General features: G+C 39.4%; 4 protein-coding genes across 5 annotated transcripts; all 4 read right to left on the minus strand.

The window, feature by feature from the left end:
- Positions 1 to 1,171: 1,171 nt before the first annotated feature.
- On the minus strand, positions 1,172 to 8,672 carry LOC106915349 (charged multivesicular body protein 6). Its single transcript, XM_014982893.2, has 8 exons — positions 8,472 to 8,672; positions 7,975 to 8,084; positions 3,903 to 3,990; positions 3,739 to 3,825; positions 3,580 to 3,645; positions 3,413 to 3,493; positions 3,249 to 3,321; positions 1,172 to 2,141 (listed from the first exon to the last, which is right to left on the minus strand). The coding sequence occupies exons 1-8, from the start codon at positions 8,532 to 8,534 to the stop codon at positions 2,086 to 2,088; spliced, it is 624 nt and encodes a 207-aa protein (XP_014838379.1). The 5' UTR covers positions 8,535 to 8,672; the 3' UTR covers positions 1,172 to 2,085.
- Positions 8,673 to 9,925: 1,253 nt separating this feature from the next.
- LOC106915330 (uncharacterized) lies at positions 9,926 to 14,088 on the minus strand. The gene is made up of 2 exons (XM_014982864.2): positions 13,776 to 14,088; positions 9,926 to 13,292 (listed from the first exon to the last, which is right to left on the minus strand). The coding sequence occupies exons 1-2, from the start codon at positions 13,891 to 13,893 to the stop codon at positions 11,800 to 11,802; spliced, it is 1,611 nt and encodes a 536-aa protein (XP_014838350.1). The 5' UTR covers positions 13,894 to 14,088; the 3' UTR covers positions 9,926 to 11,799.
- A 1,009-nt stretch (positions 14,089 to 15,097) lies between these two features.
- LOC106915333 (uncharacterized) lies at positions 15,098 to 18,148 on the minus strand. 2 transcript variants are annotated; one of them, XM_014982868.2, is made up of 3 exons: positions 17,578 to 18,148; positions 17,275 to 17,480; positions 15,098 to 16,773 (listed from the first exon to the last, which is right to left on the minus strand). In XM_014982868.2, the coding sequence occupies exons 2-3, from the start codon at positions 17,387 to 17,389 to the stop codon at positions 15,254 to 15,256; spliced, it is 1,635 nt and encodes a 544-aa protein (XP_014838354.2). In that variant the 5' UTR covers positions 17,390 to 17,480; positions 17,578 to 18,148; the 3' UTR covers positions 15,098 to 15,253. The 2 variants fall into 2 exon arrangements, with proteins under 2 accessions (XP_014838354.2, XP_087857024.1); XM_088000898.1 differs by having other exon boundaries at positions 17,275 to 17,483.
- Positions 18,149 to 18,241: 93 nt separating this feature from the next.
- Positions 18,242 to 22,589, minus strand: LOC148153661 (uncharacterized). The gene is made up of 2 exons (XM_014982860.2): positions 21,982 to 22,589; positions 18,242 to 21,200 (listed from the first exon to the last, which is right to left on the minus strand). Exons 1-2 carry the CDS (start codon positions 22,079 to 22,081, stop codon positions 19,621 to 19,623), a joined length of 1,680 nt encoding a protein of 559 aa, XP_014838346.2. The 5' UTR covers positions 22,082 to 22,589; the 3' UTR covers positions 18,242 to 19,620.

Below are 22,589 nucleotides of genomic sequence, written 5' to 3' on the forward strand. Positions count from 1 at the left end.
AGAAGCTCTGTGACACGAAATATTTATGTATACAGATATAAAAACAGGATTTTATGGCAGTTCGAGGCAAGTCCTCTCTGATTAGGCGACATAAAATATCAAATCGTCAGCAAAACCTAAGAAAAAGCTGGTCCTGTGTGAAATTTAATGTAGTTGTTTTGTATCAAACTAGAAAGTTAGCTTTGTGAATCTTAATAAAACAGGACAAATACAAGAGGGAACAAGGTGGGAGGAATATGTTACCTCAAATTTTAACATTTCTCTAATTGCTTAAGTGACCTCAAGCCAATAAATAGAAATAGAAATCCTCTAAGATGATACTGAATGTGGTCTCTGCTGTTTTTCACCCAGCTGTTCATCTCAGGATCTTATTATAAAAAACAAACAGCACTAATGATACACAGGCGCAAAACCCTGTCATTTTCAACAAGCAATTTTCTTCTTTTTTTTTTTACTTTTATAGTTACATTGAATGTTTGAAGTGGGATTCTGTAGAGTAATTAGTAACTGTTCCCTTATCCAAAGCAGAAAGATGTAATGTCACCATCGATTTGTCGGAAAACTAAGAACATCTAGCAAGGTTATGCTAGCAGTGAGTTACCGATAGCTTAAACTTTTGCCCGACAGAAAATTTCCATGAGAAAATAACAAATAAAAGATATGAGATTAGATAAATAATCTTGTCAAGACAAAATGTAAAACCTGTGATTAACATATTAAAGGCCAACTTACTTTTAAAAATAAGTAAGATATTTTAAGGCCTAAATTTTAGTTGAATTGAATAATATCTACATGGTTATGAAGTGTGGAACTTGTTGTTGTCCTGTCAACAGATCCTCCACCGGAGCCCTGGATCTCTGCAGCTCCTCCAGTGGAACCATAAACCTCTGGGCTGCTTCTCTACCCAGGCAGTTGAATTGAGCAGCCATGTCTTGGTAGGTTTCCAGTTGAAACTTGGGATTTTGCCTCATAACCTCATCATAACTTTATTAATAACCATGATATAGGACATAAATTAAGGTGTAGTTTGTAGTTATAGTGTGAGAAGCTATGAATACTTTTATAAAATGTATACAAGAAAAGAGAAAGATATTCACCAGTTTTCCTATTCTCCGTTTAACTGCTGCCACCTTGTGTTCACTCACTGAATAACATCTGACATGATGCAACATTTAACAATAAAAACACTTTTTATTGTAAAAACAATGTACAGAAATCCCCAAACAAACTTTATAACATTTATTTCGATGCTGCTGTCGGACAGGATTAGTCGCCAGAGTTTAAAAGATTTACAGTTTTGTTCCACTGGCCTTCAAAGATATTCGACCTTCGACCTCGTGGATACAAACCAAAAGTTCCTGCTGCAGATCCAAGTATGGTTTATACACAACAAATGATTACAGAAGACTCTGTGGTTGCAGATTACATCACATGAGATAGGCCCGGCCTTTTCCCACGGAGGCTGAGCTAATCCACGAGGGGAATAGGAGTTAGATTAGGTAATCTGCTTGTGGAGTGTCAGACTTTGAAGGATGGATGCAGACGGCTTTTAGGAGAAATTTCCTGTTTTACCATCCAGGGATCAAAAGATCACTTCACCCATAGACATGTTTAAGATCAAAAATCTTGAATATGATTTTTCTTTTTATGGCTTTTGATGTTTTTATTTTATTTTATTTTATTTTTTTATGTCCAAAGCCGCAGATACAAAGTTCATACATTTGTCAATACTTTGGATGAAACGATCCTCTCCGAACTCGACTCTGATCCACAGATTATTTAGGGAGATTAAACTAGTTACATACAGTATACATGCTCTGGATTATTTAAAAATGATTTCATAGTAAACATGATGCACTGCTTACACTAAAGTTAGGCACAATTATGTGATTTCACAGGTCTTTGCGGTTCACAAGGCGCTGCAGGTGAACCGGTCCTTCCTTTTAGAACTGACCTGCGGCAGATGAACACAACCGGTCATCAGACGGGTTACCCGAGAGCAGCCGGCGGGCCTGTACGGTAGAAAAACATCTGCAGCTGGACGTCTGCGAGGGCGTTGGTTTGTAACGGGGGTCAGTTCTGTTCCTACACGGCAAGCAGCTCTCGCTCCTGCTTCTTCCTGGGACGATCGTTCTCTGAAACTGAAGCACAACCGCACACGCTCAGCTGGGACGGAAACTGCTGTGGAGTGAGCAGAGAGGCTGTCTGGGTCAGGCTGACTGAACCACTGAGGTTTAAGGAAAGACAGTAACGGACCACTGGAACAGAACATGTGTAAAGATTGTTTTTTTAACACACACACCTGCTGCCAAGTCTATGTATGAAAGAGCAACCATGGTTTTGTATCTGACCTGGTTCAGCAGATGCTTCTCTGAGGTTACTGCTGTTGTCTTTTCACACTTGCATTGTGTTAACTAGTGAACTGACCAATATTACTATTTTTTGTGTGTTTTTGTTCCTGAAATTGTCTCATAAATCTTCCCAAACTGATAAGCAGCAACATTTGATAGTCTAACATCATTGCTAAAGTATTTTATTAAATCCATGCAAGGTGGGTTTAATAAGGTATTAACAACAAGTGTTTCTAAATTAAATTCAAGACTTAACACCTTGTTAAATCCACCTTGAATTAAATTTAAGACCATAAAAACTATAAATATAGGGAATGGTTGGGGGGGATCTTGTACTAAAATCAAGCATAGTAAACACTGTGAGATTTCTGGGGTCTGTTTGTGGCTATTTCCACAAACGGATGCTGTTTGTACTTTTTGCACCGCTGATAGTTCTCTACGGTCATAACCTCAATAGTGCCTTGATTAAAAGTAATTTTGCACAGAAGTACCTTGGCAACCGAAGTGAGACAATGGCAAAAACAAACATCGCCAAGTCAAATGGTGATAAATCTGCTGCACTTACCCGAGATAGAGCAAAAAGCACTAGCTAGCTAGCAAGGGTGAATTAGCAGCTTGTTAGCTCCTCAAACACCTCCAGTCACAAAATGCAATGAAGACGCCTGCGTGACTCAAAACTTTTGACCTGATCTGAAATAGTCTTACACCTCTATTCCGTACTGATGGGCATCAACAGTCGCATCTCTTACGTCGTTGCTGATGTACTTCTGCTTTTGTGTTGCCACTCACCTGACTAATAAACTACCAGACACTTTGCTTTCATGGTGTCGAGAACATCAGTGAGATTAAAATGTAGAACTGACAGATTCTGCTAACAAACCGAGTGAAACGACAGACCTGGTTTTTTCTTGGCAGCTTCAGGGGCTTCCGGCAGCGGCTCTGAAGGAACCTCTGGAAGCTCGACGTCTCCCTGAGAGAATCGGATCAGAACGGCCATGATGAGCATCGACCTGCCTTCAGGTCATGGAACATTTTCTCTCCAAGTTTTATTTCAATCTGACCTGAGTGATGGCCTCCAGCTCAGCCAGAACAGCATCCTCGTCCTCCTGCGTCAAGGAACCGGCCAGCATCTCGTCGATTTGCTGCACGGAGACAAAAATACGTTAAGAGAGGGAATAAATCCGACTTGCTCCAGGTGTGTGAATGGTCACGTTAGCAAAAAACTGACCCTCTGGTACTCGATGGAATCTTGCGTTTCATCCAAGATCCTCTCCACCTCTTCAATCGACATCACCTGTTGGAGGGGGCGGGAGGGGGAAATCACAGCCTCATCAGGCCTCCAATAAAACCTGAGACCAGACCTTTAAACGCATCGAACGTCCCCCACCTCATGCATTTTCTTCAGACAATCGTTTCCAACTTTCAAGCCGTCAATGACCTTCCTCTCAATCTGAGCAAACTCAAGGTCCTGGACCTGAAACGAGCAGGAAGCAGAAGAGTCAGAGTCGTGTCGGCTGTCGCCAAAGAAACGCCGCCGCCGCCATCACTCACCATCCGCTCCAGGTTGCTGATCTGGTTCTCTGTCTTGTCCAGGAGCTGCTCCTGGTATCGCTTCTTCTTCAGCAGGAGGAGGGCTTTCCTGTTGGTTTGGAGAGGAAGTATAAAGCAAAGCCAGTGATCAGACACAGAGCCACTGCTGAAAGTATAACAGTTTTCAACTGAGGGTTAAATTACACAGCACTGACGAAAATCATCCTCTGGGACGTCAACATCACAGTAGTTTGTCAGATTAGAGGCTGAAGCACCGCATGAAGACCCACAAGTCCATGTTCAGATACAGATTTTTTTTTTTCCATCATCACTTTAGTAAATATTGATATCTGATCTGACATTTTGGCTTCTTTCATTTCACTCAGAAGCTGAGAAAGAGCAAAAGATTTTCATTCTGAAATGTTGAGAAATTTTATTTTGTCCGTAGACGGCAGCCCGTTTTATCTGCAGGTTTACATTTAGAAGCTCACACCCTGACACATTAGAGGTTAAAACCTGACAACTGCAGATGAAACAAAAAAGCTGCCTGCTTGTTGCACTTAAAGATGTCCGACTGAAGTTTGACTTTTGTTCATCTTTTAGAACAATACAATAAGAGAAGCTAAAAAGCAAGTTTAATAAATTTATTGATTTATTTCCACACTTATGGAAAAGTCTTAAAACAATTTCCATATAAGATTTAGCTTTAAAAGTCTTTCACCTTATTTGCCCTCATTTAATGGCCCATTAAAACCCACCTCATTTTACTTGTTTTGTTCCAAGCTCTATCAGCAATACAGTTAGGCCTGTCACTCAAAAGTCCGCCTGGCATTTTTTTACTTGTTTAAAGTAAAAAGTAGGAAGAAAAAGTCCTGTGGCCAAGTGCTTCAGCACATTTTTCCAGAATCATTTAGAACTTTCAATACCTGCATTATTTTACATTATTCTTGATACTAAACCACTATTAAAACTGTTTGATATCAAGAAAAAACAAAAAGCGAAATTAGATTTTGGAGATTTTATGCAAATAAAACACTGCATTTGAACATGAAGTACAGATTTTGCATCACAAATTGACAATTTCAACACTATAGAACATATTTACAATATTTTTTTCATTCTCAATTATTTTTACAAATAAGAAACAGACTAACAATTAAAACTATTTACAGGCGATTTTCCCCTCTCTGCATTTCTCCTTATTTTCCTGGGCCTTGGTGGTATTCACAGAAGCAATTTCTGTCCACCTGAAGGCACAAGCCCACATTACATAACTCACAACTCCAGGCTGTGCTTCTCTGACAAAGCTTGCAGCGCCGTCTCCCCATGCTTGCTCTCTCAGACTTTGCCTGCTTGTTGCTGCTGCATGGGACTGGTAGATGTTTTTTCCCAGCTTCTTTTTGTGGCTCGTCATAAAGAGGAACACCTAGGAGGTGTGCTGCCAGCTCCTCCTGGAAACTTTGTCGGGTCTTCTGCTTCCTTCTCATTGTACAACACTGATCCTTGTGAATAACAAAGGAGTTTGTCACAGCGATGTCGACCAAATGTTGGAACACAGTGGTGACCCACCTTTTTGTTTTGCGGTGGATAGAATGTGTCCCAATCATTTGGTCCGATGTGTCCACCCCTCCCATGTATTTATTGTATTCTGTCACAGCAGTGGGCCTGGGGACAGCGACCTTCTGTACATTCCCATCAGGTGACTTCTGCCAGCGCTGAACAGAGTCTCCAGTGTAAACAGGGTGGATGGTGGAGCACATCGAGACCTCCCTGGTGTCCATCCATTTTACAAAAAGAAGCTCCCCATCCCTGATCCACCGGATGCTGCCTCGTGGGGACTTTTTGGTGAGGGCATTTTCAGTGGTGGTGGGGACACCAACTCTTCCCTGCCTGTATGTCCCGCAAGCGCCAAATCCCTGCTGCCTCAGATGTTTGAACAGGACAGGACTGGTGTAAAAGTTGTCTGTGTAGACAATGTACCCAGAGCCCAGGTACTCTTTTCTCACTAAGGTGGTCACAACATCAAACGACAGCCCCTTTCCCGATGACACGTTAGATTTTCCAGTGTACAGCTGGAAATCCACCGTGTAGCCATTTTTATCAGCCAATACAAAAAATTTCAGGCCCCACTTTGTTGGCTTGGCTTTCATATATTGTTTGAAGCTGAGCCTGGCTTTGGTCGAAACCATCCTCTCATCTACTGCAAGGTGCTGCCTTGGGTGGTATAAGGCACGGCACCTTGTCCCAATCATCTCCATCAGTGGCCTGACCCGGTGGAGAGGGTCATATGTTTCTGTGCCCTTTAGTTTGTCATTTTGCTGATCCTCCTCTGGGTCACTCATTCTAACATTGGCCAAAATGGCCAAGAACCGGTCTCTGGACATGATGGTAGCTGGTGTTTGAAGACTGAAAATACTTCCAGTCCGCCAAAAATCTCTGATTTTTGGCAGGCGGCTGATTGACATGTAGAGCAGCATGCCAATAAATTTCTTCAGTTCCCCTGGACTTATTTCAGTCCAGGAGAACTTCCTCCCTTTCTCCAGGTTCCTGGCTGCCCCCTTGTTTGTAAAATCACAAACTAATGTGAGGACTTCATTGTCAAAAAAGTACTCAAAAATTTCGCCTGGTTGTGGATTTCCTACATTTAGAGGGGGTTGGACACCAGGGATTCTTTTGGGGAAGAACCTTAGGGGTTGAAAGCCTTTCTCATCAGGCTCTTCATGGGTCTTCCACCTTGGATGATGTGGGGAACGGCTGCGGTGCCTCATACTCCCAGCATGGACCCCAGCAGACCCTCCAGAAGGACCTCCAGAAGGACCTCCAGCAGACCCTCCAGAAGGACCTCCAGCAGACCCTCCAGAAGGACCTCCAGCAGACCCTCCAGAAGGACCTCCAGCAGACCCTCCAGAAGGACCTCCAGCAGACCCTCCAGAAGGACCTCCAGAAGGACCTCCAGCAGACCCTCCAGCAGACCCTCCAGAAGGAATTTTGTCTCTTCTACTTCGCCCCCTTGGAGCCAGCTGCTCTTCATCAGAAAATGTTCTAAAAATAGTAAATATACAAGTTTGTCACACCAATGACAGCTTTTATTTATAGTAGTAAATAAATAAAGTTGGTCTCAAATCCACACTAAGCAATAAAAAAAGTCATAGTAAGCTACACATGAATACATGAAGAGTGTGGTGCTGTACTTAGGAGTGTCATATATAGTGAGCAAAAGTGCACTTTTACACAAAGTACATATTGATGAATATTATAATAACTTATACTCTCTAAACTATTCCAAAAACAAAATAAAATAGAAAATAAAACTATAAATACATCCAATTATGTGTACCAAGTAAAAGCTATTATCCATGAAGTAACAAGCCCCATTCATTCAGAAATAAAATTCAAAAAGTTATTCAATGATCAAACATTACCTTTCTTCAGAAGAAAAAACTGGATCTCCTTCTCCAAACACAAAACCATTCAGGAATCTCCTCGGTCTCTTTTTATCTCTTGAAGGACGTTTGTTGGTCATATTATCATGCGCTTCACTCTGACTCTCCGCTCTGTCGCTCATCTTTTCCTCCTCACTCTGCACCCTTCGTCCGTGCAGCAGAGGGAGACAAAGACTAGCATTCGCGGGCATCCTGGAGCGGCGGGAAGTCAATTACCGTAATAACACTATGCATGTCTGAAAGTGCAATTTATTTTCTTTCAAAGACAGTTTGAATTTTTCTGATAGCGCAAACCGTTGCAGAGTTACGGTAAGTCGAAGTTGGCTTGTGAAATGTGTCGCCGGCGACACGTTCGGTTTCAAAGGGTTAATGGCCCATTAAAACCCACCTCATTTTACTTGTTTTGTTCCAAGCTCTATCAGCAATACAGTTGTCGAACTAATGCTTCAAAAGTCATCTTATAGCCATCACAGCCTGTAAGAGTTACAAGAACATTTATCTCTAAGACTGTCTCTAAACAGGACTGGCTCTGCAACTTATTTCTTATCTGGAACAAAATGGATTGTTGATCATCTACAGTCAGGATTTAGAAGAATGCAGGTCCATGAAACCTGCTCCTGTTAGTACACAGCGGTTCTCAGTTCACTCACTCTTTCTTCCCATCTTTAAGCAGCTGTTTGGCCAGCTGTCTCTCCTTCTCCAGCTGCAGGTTGATCTTCTTCTGATACTGCCTCAGTTTGTCTCTCTGCTGCTTCAGTTGCTGCGGAAACGAAACTAACACGTTTCAGCTCACAGATAAACGTCAAAGTTTCAGCTTTGACGATCTGCGTCAGATCTGTGATCCGACACAGATCTTTAACGACATTACAATACACAGCAGCAAACTACCCAGTAACAGCTTTCATATTTTCTTTCTGAGAGCACATATAAAAGCTAAACCCATGTCAGTTTTAGGTTATGTTCTTCATACAGTCAGGCCGAATTCACAACAAGTTCATAAAAAGTGAAAAAACGAGGGCTAAACTGTTTCAGATATCCGTGAGCTAGTCCAAAAACATAAAGTTTAGCAAATTATTAGATTGATTCTGTAGAGTTTGGTGAGACGCTAAGTGACGTTAGCCCGCTGCTAATCTGAGTTAATTCTCACCAGGATGGCTTTATCTTGCTCCGTCACCCGGGACTGTTTCTTTTTTCCAAACAGGTTTCCCATCCTGACAGCATTCCAGCTCCAGGAACTGGGAAATTAAAGTCTGAGTCAAAAAAACCAAACTGTTTTCTAAAAGCAGAGAAGATTTTCCTCCATTATTGCTGAAGTCATCCAGTCCACACCCACACCAGGAAGAGCCGAGGCTGGGCGGAGACAAACTTTTAAAAGAGACACTTGCAATAGATGAAACTTTGAACTCACGTAAAATATATTTATCAAATAAAGATTTATTTTTAATTCAACACTGTTTTTTCGACGACAGAAGATTTCTGCGAATCTCTAAAGTGTATTTATTTGTTGCTTATTTAAACAACAAAAGCTGTTTGCTGCCATCTGGTGGATAAACCAAAAAATTGCAGTTCAACGGAGGCGAGACAATCTACCACGCTACCTGTGTATCCATTCAAAATAGAGTAAAACAAAAGCTTTTTGGCTTAAAATGTGCTGAAATTGCCCTTGTTGAAGCCTCACAAGTCAAATAAAGGTTTTACAATCACAAACTATGTTTAAATACTATGATATTAGCATTAAGTTAGAAGAGTCGGTGTTAAGAGTTTTGGAGCTGTAATGTGGTAGATGTAAAAATATCTATGGCCTTTTATTGAAGTTTCACAAATCAAACATGGTTTTAGATATTCTGCAATCTGTGTAGAATAATCCAGACCATATTAGAAGTGCCTACGTATTTTAGTTTTTAACCAAAACAGATTAAAGATGCCCAGGGTAGTGAAAAAGTAGGAGGCATTATCCTCTAGGCTGCCATGTCATTTTATGCTGCTTATTGATTTTCCCAGCGAATAAAACTGAGACGTCGACAAGCTAACATCAAAATGTCCAAGAAAAGAAAAATCGATTTACAAGTAAGACTGTGGATGAAGATGTGTGTGAGTTGGTGACAGGGCGGCAGGTCGCGCTAGACTTTTTTTGTTATCCGTTATCTTGACCGACAACATATAAAAAAAAAAATCGGTCATGTACTATTTTTATCCGTGAAATTACAATCAAATTTAATTTATTTATAACAATGTATTTTTATACATTTATGCTAGAGGTGCCCAAGTCTAGTTTTCCAGAGCTACCATCTGCGACTTTAGATGCATTCCTTCTCTAACACACCTGGACCATTGACTCATTATAAGCCTCTACAGAACTGAATGAGGGAAGTCAACCTTTTGTCTGGGGTGTGTTTTAGCAGGGATGCACTCCTGATTTGTACCGTCAATGTGGCCCGTTGAGGGGGCCCAATATGCTGAAGTGGCCCTCAGTGAAATTGAGTTTGACACCCCTGCTCTAGGCACTTCCCTAATCAGAATAAGTCAACTTCAGCTTCGACTGAGAGTTCACGTTTTCCCAGACAATGCAAAAGAAAAACGACAATGCAAATAAAAAAAACATTTTTCACTGTCAGTAACATTTTTATACTTCAGCTAGTGGTACATGAATATATAATCACAAGATTGTTATCCATGATGAGTTGTTGTACCCATATTATTTTAATTTAGTAAAAAATAAAAACAAAAAAAACATGAGGCATATCTATATATCCACATTAGGCAAAAACTCCACAAAAAAAGAGCTCAAGACAAATCTAAACAATTTACAATAGATACATTTATAAATGTACAAATGGCTTGTTTATGTTGAAAAATGTTTTCCAAAGTTCCAGACAGAACCACGTTTTCTACAAGGAGGCAATGATTTGTCCAACTAATTCTTTTAAAAAAAAAGTACTTTTCTAAAACGTTATGGTGCAAATTATTTATCATGTCAGTTCGGACAAAACTGCTTTGCTCGAGAGAATTTTATATTCAGAAAAGTATTTCACTCCTTTTAAACTTTACAGTTACAGTTATTCTGCATTATCAAAAGATACAATGAAATAAAATACATAACATAGTTGTTTTAAGGAAATTAAGTGAAATAATTTCATATTTGTAGCTGTGTGGTAGTTCCTCCACCATCTCTGCCACAAAGCTTTGGTTAAGATATTTCTACAGATTCTTAAAGTTCACTGATCTGGAATGGTCAACAGAGGTACAGAGTCTACATCCACTCAGAATGAAATAATATTTGTAGATATCTGGAGAGTTTAGGACATTTTATTCCAGTTTCCAAACTCTCACATTATGTCCAACTTTGTTTTAGATCTATGTCTGCTGCAACACACCTCACTTAAATGGCTGAATTACCTTTGTAGCATGTCAAAGTTCTGCTGAGGATGATTATAATTTGAACCAGGTATACTGAAGCAAAACAAGACCAAAAGTCTGGGGGACAAAGTGCTCCAGGAGCAGTTCCACACCTCTGATCTGAATTCTGCAGTTTATTGTGAACAGGTCAACAATCAAAGAGCATATTTTTGCAGACATTCAGTTTTACTAAGTTCTATAGAGTTTAATCAGGTTATTTTAAGTAACAAAAAGCACCACAAACATGTCAAATATATTTGAAAAAACAAAACCTATAACAATCACTGTTATAGTAATGGCATTTTTGATATTTTACCTCCTTTCTAGTAGCCGGTTTACAAAGGGAAACCACAGTTATGCTCAGCTTGCTCTATAGTACAAATATCAGGTTGAGTTCAGATACACTAAACAGGCATGTGTTGAAGGGGTTTAAGACCTTTTGGGTATCTTTCTCTAAGAAATGTTGTGTCCCAGAAAGTTACAGTATGGCTCAGTTCCATTTTTAATTATAAATATCAGGTACCAAACCCTCCAGTATGGCGTAGGCCAATTCTTCACCCTATACAGAATTTCTGTAGGTTACACCAACTCAAATTTAAGACTTTATAAGACTTTTTAAAGACCATTATGAATGGGATTTAAGAACAGTATCACAACAGAAATGTACAAATAAATAAACTGTATGACTTGGCAATTGAAGTGTGTTAATGGCAAAGACAAACATTTGCACTTTGCACATATGAAAGCTAGCTTCCTTTATCCTTGCTTAACAGCAAGGGTATAGTAGCAGCTAGTTACTGGCAACCACCTTGACTCACAGACTCAAAGTTTTGCATAATAGTAAAGTCCCACAAGAAAAAGGAAAAGTACTTAGAATATATGAGATTAAACAGTCTTGACCCAAGAAAAGTTAAGACCTGTGATTAACATATTTAAGGCCAACTTTCTGTTTTTCAATGAATTTAATACAATTTAATACATTTTAGATACATGAATTTAAGACTTTTTAAGGATGTGGGAACAACCTGCTATTGTGTGAAGTTTGGTGCGTATCTGCAACACAGTAATCCCGTCATCTGTCAAGCATGAGACATCATGTGTGTTGTAACATAGGATTTCTTTGTGAACTTTTTACCACAGATTTCACATCCAAATGGTTTTTCTCCTGTGTGAACTCTCATGTGCGCCTTCAAATGGATCCTCTGCAGAAAGCTCTTGCTACAAACATCGCAGCTGAAAGGTCTTTCTCCATTGTGAATCCTCATGTGTTTCAGAAGACCACCCTTGACTAAAAAGCCTTTCCCGCACAGCTCACAGTTGTGCGCTCTCTTTCCACCGTGAGACATCATGTGCGTTTTAACATACGACTTCTTTTTGAATTTCTTACCGCACACGTCACAGCCAAATGGCTTTTCTCCTGTGTGGACCTTCATGTGTTCTTTCAGGTGTATCTTCTGTTGAAAGTCTTTACCGCAGTCGCTACAAACAAATGTCTTTTCCCCCGTGTGAACACCCGTGTGTCTCTTCAGAGTTTCTTGTTGAGAAAATCCTTTACTACAGACGACACAGACAAACGGCTTCTCTCCGGTGTGAACAACCATGTGCTTTTTAAGAATGTGCTGAAATCGGAATCTTTTTTCGCACACGGTGCATTTGAACTGTTTCTCCCCAGAGTGGACTCTCATGTGCACTGTGAGGATTGACTTTTTGTGAAACCTTCTTCCACATTCATCACATGCAAAAGGTCGCTCACCGGTATGGAGTCTTATGTGCGCCTGAAGATCCGTCTTTTCTATAAACCCTTTCCCACAGAAATCACAGCTGTGCGCCGTTTTCCCGCTGTGAATCATCTTGTGTTTTCGCAAACAGTCCTTCCGCCTGAATCTTTTCTCACAAACATCACAACCAAATGGCTTCTCGCCGGTGTGGATCCTAGCATGATCTGTAAGATTGTCCCGCTTTTTAAATCTTTTACCACATGTATTGCACGCAAACACTTCTCCTGCCACGACGGAGTTACATTTCTCTTCACCGTTTACATTTGACTGAGATACACTGAGGACATTCTCACAATTGTGACTCATTTTAGTTTCAGACTCAGAATCTGACAAAGGTCCCTGCCAGTCCTCATCATTATCATCATTACTGGCTTCTGTCTCAGAGGTGTCTGAAGCATTTTTATTTGGATTTTGCTCAAAGCTACATGCTGGATTCAGGTTCCTGTCTGGTTCTGTTCTTACACTATCCTCGCTATGGAGTTCTGTTTTTATCTGTTGAGCTGAGCTGCTGATTGGAGCTTCAGTCTCTCTGCTTTCTTCAGTTTTGATCTGATGAAGCTCTAATAACTGAGGTTTCTCTTCGTAACCTTCATTCTTCACTGTGACAACAGTTAAAGGGAACCTGCTGATATTAGTCTCTTTCTGCTCATTAGGCCGCTCTTCCTCCTGATTGGTCCAGACTTCCTCCTCCTCCTCCTTTATGTGGAAGGCCTCTGGATGCTGCTGCTGGGAACTGGAGCTCCAGGCATGGAGAACCTCTTTTTTAACATCCAGCATCCGAAGAACTGGGAACACTGAAATGTACATGGACAATGATGATTACTTACATATTTCACAGTGTTTGAGAAATATCAAATTCTGTTTCTAGACTTATGTTTTTATAGCAACAGGTTGCTATATAAATATTTTCCACCGGTGCCCCCCTCCCACACTCGTCTCGCAATTTAAATAGGACTGAAAGGAACAATATTTATCTCACCAACATAAAACCTTCATGGTTAAACAAACAAACTGAACAAGAAGTTTGCACTTTAGTGCACTTATAAGAGCACTAGTTAAGTCCTCAGAAACATTTTCTGAATTTTAAGCCTTAAGCTGGTTTTAATGCAGTACAAATAGTTTTTTCCCCACTCCGAACGTCTGTATTTCCCTTCCCAATATGGCGGATACGTTAACATATAGCTGTAACCGTAACTGCCAAGGAAGCATCAAGCTAAGAAGAGAGAACAACCGAACCTCAGTTAAACTAGCTTTACTTTCGCAGAGCTTCTTCTTACCAGCTGTTTGATTTCCACCAACTTCCTGCGGCAGATGGGCACCGAGCTGTTTCGTTTGCACTTCATCTAACGGTCGACTTTCAGATCTGTGCTGATCAACATAATCCACTTCCTCCATGGTGTCCCCGCAATCAGTAAAAACAAATCAACATAATCCACACGCGAACCAAGTTTCACACGAACCAAGCCGATCAACTCAGATTGCAACTAGGTACAATTCTGTCTCGATCCACCGAAGTATTGACGAAAAAAAATATGTCCCCGCAAACCATGGATCACTGATGGATTTTGATCAGGCACCGTTACAGACACACTCTAGGTTTGCGTCCTACGTGTCCCATTGCTGCCATCTGCTGGATATACCTGCTCTTACAACAACAAGCCAGTAATTTTCTTCATCGGGATCGACTGAAAATGAGAGAAAGAAGCTAAAGGTCAAAGAAAAAATTTGAAAGACATTAGGACAAGAAAGTCTGGTTGACTTAAGTGAAACTAGGATAGGATCCAGACTAATTAAACAGTGATAACTTGGGACTAGTTGGCATGGAATTCTCATACCATACCAGAGAATAGTATTTTCACCACAATGCAAATTGTTTTTGTCAATGTGGCGGCATAACGTAATAGCAGTGGTTTCTAAATATGTGATTCTTTCTGTCCTTGCAGGTAGCATTGTGCTTAACCTGAACTGGACTGAACTCTGTGGGCAGGAGCCCATTTTTGTCCTCATTAACCTTTTTTCCCCCCCTTGTGGGATTCCCCTGGCAATTTAGCAGTTTTGGAAAGAAATTTACAGCCAGATTATCACTAAATGTGACATTAGTTATATTTTGAAAACGACACAATAATGAAAAATTAGATAAGACAAATTTAGTATGTATTAGTAAATTAAGATGTCCCTAATTATATTTTGACTGGATAAAATATCTATTTAAGGTATGTCTAATTACATTCTGACAAGTGTGATGTCAGAAATTTTTAAACACTATAAGATGATTATAACAAGATAATTTCATGGTATAACCATGGTCATTTCAGCAGTTTTTATTTATGCTCTGAGTCAATTGTACCATTCATCTCTATCTTATCTTATGAAAGAGGCAACCACAATAAAGATTTATCTTAGCATTATTGTCGGAGGCGCAGGCTATTCTCTGCAAAGTGAATGTGTTACATTTGTGCATCAATAACCCTAGTTGAAGGAGCAAGATACCCATATATGAGCCCTGCATCATTAAATTAATTAAAACTTTGGAACAGTGATTCAGATATTTATACAAATCAGTTGTTCAAAAGCATACAAAAATAAGCACAGCTCAATAGTAGTTTTCGGTTTTTAATCACTGATGTCAATAGTATCACCAACGTTTTTCCATAAATAAATAGTCAAAACAGAGGAAACACAGTTCTAAAAGCAAGAGATTAGAGACATCTTAAAGACTTCAAAGTTTACATGCAGGACACTGACCGCTGATTGATCATTTCTCTGTTGCGTGGCTTAACATGTGAGTCAGAAGGTGGTGCTTTAGCTTAAATTTTCCATTGCAAACATTACAGGCAAACGCTCTCGCTCCTGTGTGGATCAACATGTGTCGTCTTAAGTGGATCTTCTGCAGGAAACTTTTCCCACACTCGCTACAGCCAAATGTTTTGTCTCCAGTGTGAACGCCGATGTGCAGCTTAAGATGTTCTTTTCGTGAGAAGCCTTTGCTACAAATGCTGCAAACAAACTGCTTGTCGCGGCTGTGGACGCTCATGTGCTGCTTCAGGTTTCCTTGTCGTGAAAACCCCTTATTACAAACGCTACAGGCGAAAGGTTTCTCCCCCAAGTGGGCTCTCATGTGCAGGTCGAGGTTTGTTTTCCTCCGGAAGGTTTTGCCACAAACATTGCAGGAAAACGGTCGCTCTCCAGTGTGAGTTCTCATGTGGTCCTTGAGGTAATACTTTACACTAAACGATTTACCACAAAGATCACAAACCGTTGGTTTTTCCCCAGAGTGGAACATCATGTGGACTTTAAGGTGTGACTTCTGATTAAAACCTTTGCCGCAGTCGTCACAAGCGAATGGTTTCTCTGAACTGTGGAGTCTCATGTGAGTCTGAAGTTGACTCTTCTTAATAAACCCTTTACCGCACTGATCGCAGGTATGGGGTTTCTTTCCAGAGTGCATCATAATGTGTCTTTGAGCGTAGTACTTACTTTTGAATCGTTTGCTGCAAATCTCACAACTAAATTGTTTGTCACCGGCATGTACCAACAGGTGTAACTGAAGACTGTCTTTACAATTACAGTTTTTTCCATTTTCATCACATTTCGACTGGCTTCCCTCAGTGATGAGTCTGGAGTGTGAATCGATGTTTTGTTTGACTTTCAGACATTTCTCATTTAAAGAGCTTGAACACCTTTTTCCTACCTGACTCTTCATGTGTCTCTGAAGAGACTGTTTGGAGATAAAGTGTTTGCCACACTCAGAGCAGCCGAAGCATTTTTTGCCAGTGCTACGTTTCTTATCATTGCTTATGTCTGACTGAGAAGCTATTCTCTCGTGGCTGTTCAGACAATCTTTACTTCTAGATTCATAACCTGACAAAGGTCCCTGCCAATCACCATCCTCCTCAGCCTCACTGACTTCAGTCCCAGATGAATCCAAAGCATTTTCATCTGTATCTGGATCAGAGTTCACCTCTGGTTCTGATCCGCCATCAGGTTCTGCTTCCCTCTGTTCAACAGTCGTGCTAGGTGAAGTTTCTGTGTCTATGTTCTCCTCAATTTTGATGCAATCATTGTCTGACAACTGAGGTTTCTCTTCATCATATTCACTCTTCACACTAACAGCAATTAAATCTGTCTCTTCCTTCTCATCAAGCTGCTCTTCCTCCTGAGAGCTCCAGAGTTCATTGTTTTTCTCCTTTTTGTGAGGGGATTCTTGGTCCAAACTGCAGTTCCGCAGATCAGGAACCTCTTCTTTAATTACCAAGAGCAGCTGATCAGTAGACACTGAAACACATATAGACATCAAAGAAAACTATAAGGCAGTTTTAACTGTGCAAAATAAATAAACACAATTTAGAATATTATATTTTTAAGTAAGTTCCTGACAGCCCTAATATGTTTTGTCATTTCCACATTTTGATGTGTAAAAAATTAAAGTAACCTACTTAGGTTATTTTTCCTTTGGTGAAAAGGGCACAAGTGGCGGTGCATACAAACCTAACCATAAATGGTTGTTTTAGTTGCACCCTTCAGTGATCTTCTAAATTAGTTAGAGATTATCATTAAAATAACCAAGCTTTGATGTTTATTACATGTGTGAGATTGGTTTATTTTTACATCCTGATGCTCTGACCTTCCAATTGTAGTATTCAGCCTCATGATGTACATTGCCTCTGCTGTAATGACTGCTGAGATACTTACCGATGTAATCGTTACTGTTTCTTTCTGCAGTCCCATTTTTTTTACTTCCACTCAGAATAACTTTGCTCCAATCCATACACTTACTGGGATCTTTGTCGAAATGTGTCTTCGCCAGTTCTGACGTGGATCCTGCAGGTATGGGAGGCTCCAAGCTGAACTCTCCAGGTTCATCTGCTTCAACCTTCATCACCTCAGTCATCCTCAATCCACTTGGGATTCCCCTTTTCACTAATCACAACCTTCACGTCATCAGGGATTCAGCCATATTATCCAGATTTTCTGTTATTCTGCTACTAAAACAGAAGTCAGGCATAAATCACCTTCTGACCAAATAAAGTGTATTAACAGAAAATGTCGAAGGTAGCAGAGCTGAAGCGAGTCTGATACCTTGGTTAGTAGTTCTGGATCCACTCTGTCTTCAGTCTCTCTGTCCTCAGTTAGACAACAAGCTTAGAGAAGGTGTCCACAGACGGTATGGTCTTCTTCCTACAGGCTAACAAACTGTGTGTTACATGAACTTTTAATAGCTTCACTTAAGTTTCTCCTGTTAGTTGCTTTAGCTCCAGGCTGACTGACAGTATATTCACTTCACTAATAATAATTATATTCTGTACTAGGAACTTCGGCAAAAAAAAAAAAAAAAAAAAAAATCCAAGTGGTTCAGAACAAACACATAGAGTCGATATTACACGGAGATTGTGATGTAGGGCCCGGAAAATAAATCAAACAATTGTTCTACAGAGACTTTAAGACGTTTTTCTGGAGGACTTAGCCACCAAGCTAAGATCCGGTTACATTCGTAGCATTGGCCAATGAAAGCTCTGAATCGAAAAACTACTTCCTCTTTCAACCTGTAGCTTTTCAGAATAAAAGAATATCAACGAAAGCCTAAAAAACACCGAACACATATTGCATTCCTATAACACTTTGTTTTTAATGCTCCAAACATTTAGTTCATTTAAATAGCATTGATTCACACGGAAAATATGGTCACCTTAGAAAACTCAGGCCAGCTCACATAAATTAATATTGAATCAAATTAAGTCCAAAAGAGTTTTTAAATAAGTTTATTACAGTTGTTTATAACGCATCTAAAAACAAAGCATGATGATTTTTGAACACCACATATTTATAAACATGATGAAAAAGGCATTTTCTAGCAGTGATGAGTGAAAAACACAGATCATGTGAGTAAATAAGATTTGAGGATAGATTATCTCTCTGGTGGAAATCTAAGATTTTGTAGCAAATCATTTAATTAGCAGGTAATTTCTTTTTTTAAATTTAAACCAGAATTACATTGTGCAACATATTACTCTACCACTGGTATGGGCAATGCAAACAATGTGTGCATAAATAGCAATTATGTGTAGAAGTTTGATCTTTATTACTGTTACAAAATGGTGTTTTTAAACAAAAAATGCATTTTAGGGGACAGTTCTTCAACTGTCCCCTAACTCTATTTCCAATTTCTCATGGAAGAAAAGAAAATGTCAGAATAAATGTTGCTGTTGATTAGTGAACTCTCGTACCTTATTAATTATAGTAAGCAAATACTTGTTGAAATGTATTTTATGGAGACTGTGTTTATAGTTTTGCTGTTTTACAATAAAAATTGCTTAGAAAACTGGCTTTCCAGGATTTGCCATCTCAAAATATAACAGAAACAAAACAGAAGTCATCTTTGGAATGATCAAGAGTCGGCACAAAGGTTCAATTGTTGCAGTTTGAAAAGAGTGATGATGTCCAAAATCTGGGTGTAGCGATCTGAACCTTCTGAGACACAAAGGCAATTACAAACTTCTATCACCTGATTAACATTTCAAAGTTTTAAAAAGGATTAATGTCTCAGGAAGATCTAGAGAAACTCATTCATGCATTTATCTTTGGATGGATTGATTAACTGCAACGTTGTCATGATAGATCTGCCTGAAAAGTCAGACAGCTGATCCAGAACCCAGTTGTTCACAGCTCTAGGCAATTCTCCATTTCAGAATCAGGGAAGCAGTATTCAGTTTTTATGCTCCAGATATCTGGAACAAATTTCCAGAAAACTGAAAAAATAAAATAAATAAAAATACTGAGTTGAAAGCACATTTGCTTAGAGTTGCCTTGGATTAATAATTTTAGGCTATTTAGTTAAGAATACTGACATGTTGGAAAGTGGACACTTTATTTGTCCTTAAGAGTTGAATTATGATTTCAAAGAACCCTGAAATGATTACAATACCTGTAATCAGAGAATATTTCAGTTCAAGTTTGAATTCTATAAAAGTTTTTGAGATCGTGAAGTAGAGCTGTTAATGACAGAAGGGTTTTTAAATTCACACTTCACTAGTCATTAGATTCTTGACTGTGGGAACTGTTTACCATCATGTAAGACCAATCAATAATAAAATCCCCCAGGTGAACAGAAGAAACAAATGTACATTAATTGCAACCCTGATGAACACCCATGTGCTTCTTAAGGTTTTCATGTCGCACAAATCCTCTCTTGCAAACACTACAAACAAAAGGTTTCTCTCCTGAGTGGACTCTCATGTGATTTTCAAGAACACATTTTTGATTAAATCTGCTTTTACAGACATCACAACCAAATGGTCTCTCCCTCGAGTGGAGTCTCATGTGCTGCTCCAATTGGATTTCCTTCGCAAAACGTTTATTACACTCAAGACAGCTGAACTGACCGGTATGAATAGCAGCGTGTTTTTTCAGATCTCTGGGTTGCGAAAATCCTTGATTACAAACACCGCAAACAAATGGCTTCTCTCCAGTGTGAACACGCATGTGAGTCTTAAGTTTCCTTTGTTGTGAAAATCCTTTACTACAAACAGTACAAATAAATGGTTTCTCCCCTGTGTGAACATGCATGTGAGTTTTCAAACTTTCTTGTCGTGAAAATGGTTTACTGCAAATGCTACAAACAAACGGTTTCTCTCCAGTATGAACATACATGTGACTCTTTAGATTCTGTTTTTGTGAGAATCCTTTACTGCAAACACTACAAATAAAAGGTTTCTCTCCTGTGTGAACATGCATGTGCTTCTTTAGATGATCTTTCAGGCAAAAAGCTTTTCCGCAGACACTGCAAATAAATGGTTTTTCCCCAGTGTGAACAGACATGTGTCTCTTCAGTTCCAAATGTCGTGAAAATCCTTTACTACAAACACTACAAATGAAAGGTTTCTCTCCTGTGTGAATGCACATGTGACTTTTTAAACTTTCTTGTCTTAAAAATTCTTTGCTGCAAACACTACACACAAATGGTCTCTCTGTGGTGTGCATTTTCATGTGATTTTTAAGACTTTCCTTTACCTTAAACCTTTTACCACAAACCACACAGGAAAAAGGTTTTTCTCCAGAATGGGCCATCATGTGTATTTTAAGATTTGTCTTTCTATGGAACCTTTTAGAACAAACATCACAAGCAAATGGTCTCTCGTTAGTGTGGAGCCTCATATGTGTCTGAAGATATCGCTTTACTACAAATTCTTTACCACAGATATCACAGCTGTGGTCTCCCTTTGCAGGGTGCGTTGTCACGTTTAAATCATCTTGACTCTTACGTTTGAAACTTTTACTACAAGGGCTGCTGTCATCCGTCTTCCTGCCTTCTTGGATTCCTATCTGAGCCGTAAAGTTGGGCCAAAGTTTAGATGATTGATCTCTTCTGTGACTAGCCATCTTACTTTGTCGAAAAGAACATCCTGGACCTGTGTTCCTGTCTGGTTCTGCTCCTGCACAGTCCCCTCCATTAGGTTCTGTTTCCACAGAGAGAGCTTCTGTCTCTCTGTGGTCTTCAGTTTTAATTTGATGCAACTCTGATGACTGATGTTTCTCTTCATCTTCACTTTTCTCTTTATCTTCAATCTTCACAGTAAGCCGCTCTTCCTGCTGACTGATCCCCTGCTCCTCATCTTCTTCCTTTACGTGGGGGGATTCTTGGTCCTGCTTATCCGAACTCGGGCTCCAGTCATGAGGAACCACTTTGATCACCAACATCTGATGAACTGAAAACGGTGAAACCCAAAATGACGTTAGTGACAGCTTCCAAACAAACAAACAAAAACCACACAGGAAAGAAAACTCCAATGATTTACATAATAAACATACAACTCATTTTAATGAAACCTAAGAAATACATTTATATATTGACGGTAGACTTTGTTTTGGATGGTGTGCTTACGTTTCTGTAAGGAACTAATGAAGGACATTTTAAACTGTTAACGTTACTAGAAAATTTCCAAATATTAGAAGATTTTCAGACAAAGTCGGTGAGCAACTTACAATGGTGTGTAATTATAGTGAGTGGTTCAGTTTTAAACTCAGTGCCACTTGTTTAGATAACACATTTCCTTATATAAAAAGAAATGTAATGCAAAAATATTTTAATTATGCTTTACCAGTCAGTTATATAATTCATTGTCAACTTCAACATCACATCTTGGTAAAACTTTGTCACTAGCAAAAAGAAAAAACTGTCACACATAACAAATAAAGCTATTTATTTATTCCAGGGTGAAATGCTACCCTGATCATATAGTCTCATAACTTTTATCACTCATTCAGTCTGCTACTGTATTGATACTGTCATGTTCTGTTCCTCCATAAAATACTGTAATTGTTTCCATTATGTTGAGGCACTTTCTATAATGGACTGCTGGCCTGTCCAAGTTAAATTGTGCCTTCGCTGCAATGACTGCTGGAATATTTACACATAAATGTATCATTTTGATTCCTTCCAGTTAAACATTCAGAGTAAATTTGATCTAATCCATGTGCGTCACTTACTGAGATCTTTGCTGTCTTTTGTTTCCTCCAGTTGTGACGTGGATGCTGCAGGTATCTTGGGCTCCAAGCCTCCTGGTTCATCCTCTTCAACCTTCATCATCTCAGACGTCCTCACTCCTCTTGACTTCTCCTTTTCACAATCCTTGTTTGCAACCTTCACATGTTCTAGTCAATCAAGATTTCAGACATAAAACCCGGGTCTTCTACATTTTTGCTGAAACTGAAATCAGATTAAAATCAGCCTGTGACAATGTAAAATGTATTAATGTAAACTGTATTAATAAAAAATGTAGGCTGTAGCAGAGATAACGCGATGCTACAGAACTTTTAAAAGCGTTAACGCCAGAAACACTCATCAACTCCCCGCTGTTAGCTGCTTTAGTTATACGGTGGTTAACGATCCTTTCGGGTTGCTAATGAAGGTTAATTACATTATGTAAATAATCACAGCGGGTCGAAACAAACACGCAGAAACGATATCCTCACGAAGACTACCAATTATATTCTATATACTGCTTTATACTAAAATCAAAACGTTTTTGTGTCCGGAACTAGCTAGCCAAGCTAGCAGTGTCACATCCGGTTATCTTCCTACTTACTGCAAGTAC

The sequence above is a fragment of the Poecilia mexicana genome, unplaced genomic scaffold (genome assembly GCF_051168715.1).
Source record: "Poecilia mexicana isolate PSO_F unplaced genomic scaffold, ASM5116871v1 scaffold_19, whole genome shotgun sequence".
NCBI classification, from domain to species: Eukaryota; Metazoa; Chordata; class Actinopteri; order Cyprinodontiformes; family Poeciliidae; genus Poecilia; species Poecilia mexicana.